At 53.6% G+C, this 5,268-nt stretch overlaps 1 protein-coding gene across 2 annotated transcripts in view; it reads left to right on the top strand.

Annotated features, from left to right (window-relative positions):
• The first annotated feature begins 50 nt into the window (after positions 1-50).
• The window catches only part of UBE4A (ubiquitination factor E4A), a 13,002-nt gene continuing 7,784 nt past the window's right edge, over positions 51-5,268 (top strand). Inside the window, exons 1-9 of one of the 2 annotated variants that reach the window (XM_010574951.1) lie at positions 51-230; positions 317-493; positions 741-853; positions 1,506-1,658; positions 1,789-1,948; positions 2,146-2,348; positions 2,568-2,759; positions 3,658-3,991; positions 4,259-4,385. In XM_010574951.1, the coding sequence (XP_010573253.1) occupies positions 107-230; positions 317-493; positions 741-853; positions 1,506-1,658; positions 1,789-1,948; positions 2,146-2,348; positions 2,568-2,759; positions 3,658-3,991; positions 4,259-4,385 (1,583 nt within the window). In that variant the 5' untranslated portion in view covers positions 51-106. The remainder of the gene's footprint in view (positions 231-316; positions 494-740; positions 854-1,505; positions 1,659-1,788; positions 1,949-2,145; positions 2,349-2,567; positions 2,760-3,657; positions 3,992-4,258; positions 4,386-5,268) is intronic. The other variant, XM_010574952.1, reaches the window with a different exon arrangement.

Raw genomic sequence — 5,268 nt, 5'->3', positions numbered from 1 at the left:
CCGGGTCCGGGTCCGGGTCCGGGTCCGGGCCCGGGCCCTGACGGCGGCTCTCCCCGCAGCCCGGCCCCGGCCCCCCCTCCCCCGCATGGCGCGGCCCTGAGGGGAGATGACCGACCAGGAGAACAACAACAGCATCTCCAGCAACCCCTTCGCCGCCCTCTTCGGCTCTATCGCCGACGCCAAGCAGTTCGCCGCCGTCCAGAAGCAGCAGCAGCTGCGGCAGCTGACAGGTTTGGCGGGGCGGGAGGCGGGCGCCGGCCCCTCCGGCAGAGGCGAGACCTCCCCCGCCGGGAGGCTGAGGAGCCGTGTTTTGCAGGCGATGAGACTTCGGTCAGCCAAGATGACTCCGACAACAGCGTCACCGAGAGCCTGGATGACTGCGACTACTCGGTGGCCGAGATCAGCCGCTCCTTCCGCTCGCAGCGGGAGCTGTGCGAGCAGCTCAACATCAACCACATGATCCAGAGGATATTCCTCATCACTCTGGACAACAGTGAGTGCTGGGAACCCTCATTGCAGCTGGGGGCGGGGGCATCACAGGCTGGGGAAACTCTCTCACGCAGGGCAGAGCCCCCTTGGATCTATCAGAAGGGGAACGCTGGGAGCGGGAGCCTGCCTCGGTGCAGCAATTTGCAGCGGGTGGCTCTGCCACGGACAGGGCCCTGCCTGCATGTTCAGTTGCCTGCTGGCACGTTTTTCCGTCAGTTTGGGTGAAACAGGTTGTTCTGTGGCTTCCTCAGGCGACCCTAGCATGAAGAGCGGGAACGGGATCCCAGCGCGCTGCGTCTATCTGGAAGAAATGGCCGCGGACCTGGACGACCAGGACTGGCTGGACATGGACAATGTCGAGCAGGTAGGACCGCCTGCCTCGGGCACTCTGCCTACTTGGGCAACAGGAACAGAATTTATTTCCTCACAACGCATCCTGAATGCAGTCTGTTTGCCAAAGTTCAGCGTGGAGCTGCCAGTCACAGCTTTGCTGGAAACGGCCATGGGGTTTTTGGGGTACGAGGTTGAGAAAGGTTTAGAATTCACTGCTTGGAGTCCCTCCTCCTGGAGGCTGCGGGAGTTTGCTGCCATGCAGATTGGCTGGGGATGGGGAGGGGAACAAATTTGGCCTGGACAGGGTGCAAGGGAAGACTTGCGTGTGGTCGTGGGAGGCAAATGTTGCAGCGTGCGGTCTCTTGTGCTACTGAATAAACTTTGACCGGTGTCATGCGTGCAGTCAGCTCTATCTGTAGACACAATGGTGACTTTTTGGTGGGTTTTCCCGTGAAAATAATTTCTGTTAGGACTTCTGTCGCTCTTAAAGGAGAAATCGTTTGTTTGGCAAAGGAGCAAACCTGAGTGTTCTTGGTGTAGCATTCTGTTAATTAATGAGGAATAGCAAGTGTTCTTCCAGGCAGAAGTAACCTAGCCTGCAGTGACATGGTGCTTCTTTTTCTGGAGGGATTGTCTCTCTGCCAGGGCTGTTTCAGTTTATGTCTGGCGTTGCTGGTCCCTAGGCCCTCTTCACCCGCTTGCTGCTGCCGGAGCCTGGAAACCACCTGATTTACATGACCTCCACCAGCACGCAGAACCTCTCCGCCGACCGGGATGCGGGGGAGAGGCAGATTCTGCGCTACCTCTACGCCTGCTTCCGGAGGGCAAGAGAAGAGGTGGGCAGGGGCTCCTGAGGAAGAAGGCAGCTTTGTCACCTGGCTTTCTGGTCCGAAGTGACAGAGCTGAGGTTTTAATGGCCAGAAGCTGGTGCCAGGGCCTCAACTCTGTCTCGTTCTCCTTGCACAGATAACCAAGGTCCCGGAGAACCTGCTGCCCTTCGCCGTGCGCTGCCGGAACCTGACCGTGTCAAACACTCGCACTGTCCTCCTCACCCCAGAGATTTACGTCAACCAGAATGTGTACGAGCAGCTGGTGGACCTGATGCTGGAGGCGCTGAGAGGGGCGCGTAAGTCCAGCTGGGTTGCGCCGCTAGCTTCGTGCTGTGAGGCCACGCTTTAGCTTAAGCTGCGGGAAGAGCGTCGTGGAGTCGGGTGAAGCTTTGGCTCCCCTCCTTGCTAAAAGGGAGGGCTATGTTTAGGTATACACGTGCTGAGGTTCAGCTGTTTGGAGTATCGTGAGTAACAGCCTTGCTTCCCTCGCTAGACTTCGAAGATGTGACCGAGTTTCTTGAGGAGGTCATAGAAGCCTTAACAATGGATGAGGAGGTGCGGACGTTCGGGGAGGTCATGGTTCCCGTGTTTGACATCCTCTTGGGCAGAATCAAGGACCTGGACCTCTGCCAGATCCTGCTGTACACGTACCTCGATGTGCTCCTCTACTTCACGAAGCAGAAGGACATAGCAAAGGTGGGTGCAGTGGCCTGATCAAGAGCTCCTTGCAGGCTCTACTTGCAGGAGGGGCACATATCGGTAGAGGTCAAACTGACAGTGCAGCATTAACAACACCTTGTGTGTGTACTCTTACTCCTCCCCTCCTTTCTGATAACCTGTCCCAAATCCCTCAGTTTGTGGGTTTTTTAACTGGGATTTTATACAACTGTCAGCGTGCCCTGCTGTGTTCCCTAGGTTTTTGCAGGCTACATCCAGCCCAAGGATCCCAGCAACGGACAGATGTACCAGAAGACTTTGCTAGGTGCCATTTTAAACATCTCCTGCTTGTTAAAGACACCTGGCGTAGTAGAAAACCACGGCTATTTTCTGAATCCATCCCGATCCAGCCCACAAGAGATCAAAGTGCAGGAATCCAACATCCACCAGGTGGGCTGAAGCGTGGCAGTACTGCTTCCCTGTGTGTTTTAATGGCCTCTCATTGCCTGAGGGTTAAAGACATGATGTCAGGCCTTGAGTTCTCCCGCTGGCTCTTTAATAATCTGGCTCATGACTAAGCAAGTCACAAAACTGCTTTGGATCCTCCAACCGTAACACATGAACAGTTTAGCCCCCTTCCTCGGGTTGTTGTGATGAGCAAGTCCTGTTTTATCAAAGCAGTTGTCCAAGTATTGGGACAAGGGTAGGGTGGTACTCATGGAATAGATACAGGCACCGTAACTTGAGCTGCTACATGAAGGTAATCTGCCTTAGGTGTTGTGATCACCGCAAAATAGGTTGTAGTACCTGTCCTGTAATTAAAATGCTGTTTGACTCCCTGGTGGAGAAAGGGCTAGGCAACATGCTCTCTCGTTATGGAAGTAAATAGCCTCCCTCCTCAGGGGAATGGTGCTAGGAGGGTCTTCAGGAATGTTTCAGAAGGAGGGAAGCCTCAGAATGCAGGATATAAATACAGGAGGAGACTTGGGTGCAGAAGTGGTCACAGAGGGGGGCTTTCCCAGTCATGCGTTCTTTCAGGGTCATTGTTGCTGCCAAAAACTCGTCAAGAATTTGGGTTTTACTCCCCACAGAAACAACTTGCTCTTGACTACACTTTTGAGTACGTCCCCAATTATTCTTTGCTGCCAGCCTCAGGATTTGACTCACTCCTAAGGTGTGGGTCTGTGGTGATTAACAGAGGCATGTGGGCCATGACTGACTTTGAAAGCCCTGCCATTAAAGAGCAGGGTGTGGTCTGGAGCAAGGAATGCTCTGAGAGCCTTAAGGATGGAAGAGGCAAAAGAGCCATCCCACCACCCTCAACCATGTTCTGTTTCCCCCCCGACAGTTTATGGCCCAGTTCCACGAGAAGATCTACCAGATGCTGAAGAACCTGTTGCAGTTGTCTCCAGAGACGAAGCACAGGATTCTCTCCTGGCTGGGAAACTGCCTCCATGCGAACGCGGGTCGCACCAAGATTTGGGCTAACCAGATGCCGGAGATCTTCTTCCAGATGTACGCCTCAGATGCCTTCTTCCTCAACTTGGGAGCTGCCCTCCTGAAGCTGTGCCAGCCCTTCTGCAAACCAAAATCTCCGAGGCTGCTAACCTTCAACCCCACTTACTGTGCCCTGAAGGAGCTGAATGAAGAGGAGAGGAGGAGCAAGAACGTACATATGAAAGGTAGGCCCCACACTGTAGGGGAGCAAGGGAATGAGAAAGTGGATCTCCTCAGGTCCTTACCTCCCCCAGTAGCACCCTCCCGACGCGTGCCAGTAAAGGGAGAGTCAGAGGTGTGACTACAGAGGAGCAAGGGGAGAGCAGAATACAAAGAAAAGGCTGCCTAGCATCCTTAGCACTTGTTTTGTGTCTTCGGCAGGGGCCCTCTTGAGCCCTCTCCTCACCAATGCTGCTGGGCCAGGCTTGACGCAGAGATGCTTTTTGTTCCAGGTTTGGAAAAAGAAACATGCTTGATACCTGCTCTGAGCGAGCAAGAGCCAGAGTTTGCAAATAGCTACAATCTGGTGACGGAAAACCTGGTCCTCACACAGTACACCCTTCACTTGGGATTTCACAGGTAATTGCTCTCAGATTGCCGCCAGTGCTGTCTTCCACCTGTGTATGGCCGCATAAATTTTTAGTAAATATTCAGAACACAGAGCAGGCCAGTTGAGCTGAGTACCTTACACTGCGTGCTTTGACCGACATTGGGAGCCTCAGGCTGACTGATTTCGGAAAGGAATTTTGTTCACTGGGGCTCACAGTCAATGCTAAGTCTTACAGGTTCCGCATTATTTAGAGAAACTCAACAGCCAAGTGCTGGGTGTCCATGGATTGTTTGGTTTCCTCTCTGTCTGCGGGGGAGCAGACCGCTGGCATCTCACTTCTCTACTTGAAAGTGTCTTGGCGGCAAAGCACTTGCCTTCTGCCAGCTCTCCAAACTGCCCCAGTAAATGGATTGTACGTGAAGGAGAAAAGTGAGATAGCTCTCCGTTTCCAGGAAGGGATTTTCTGGACACCAGAACACACTGTTTTTCTCAGCTTCCCTCTGCAAATCGTTGCCTGGATACTGTGAGGTCACTGCTGATCCAAGCACCGTCCCCTTCTGGTTTATTCTCTAAATATAGAGTTCAATGAAAAAGTTATGCAAGTGGCTTGTTGCTGGGAAACTGAAAATGTCACCTTGCCGGCATCTCGGGCTTGCTGGATCCCTGACCTTGATAACCTAAGGGGGTTCGCAGCTGTGCTGGCTTGCTGTCCACACACCTGCAGAGGGTTTTGCAGTGGTCGTCGGTTTTCCTGACCACTCTGCAGGCCGCTGCAGTTCCTCAGCAGGGTCTGGTATCCCTGGTATCTGGCATCTGTGGATGTTATCTACCTTGACTTCAGCAAGGCATTTGACACTGTCTCTCATGGCGTACTCCTTGAGAAGCTGGCATCTCATGGTTTAGACAAGTGTA

The sequence above is a fragment of the Haliaeetus leucocephalus genome, unplaced genomic scaffold, assembly GCF_000737465.1.
Source record: "Haliaeetus leucocephalus isolate CR32 unplaced genomic scaffold, Haliaeetus_leucocephalus-4.0 Scaffold450, whole genome shotgun sequence".
Lineage (NCBI taxonomy): Eukaryota > Metazoa > Chordata > Aves > Accipitriformes > Accipitridae > Haliaeetus > Haliaeetus leucocephalus.
Note: the sequence above shows the minus strand (reverse complement) of the source record. Positions and strands in the feature narration are given on the sequence as shown.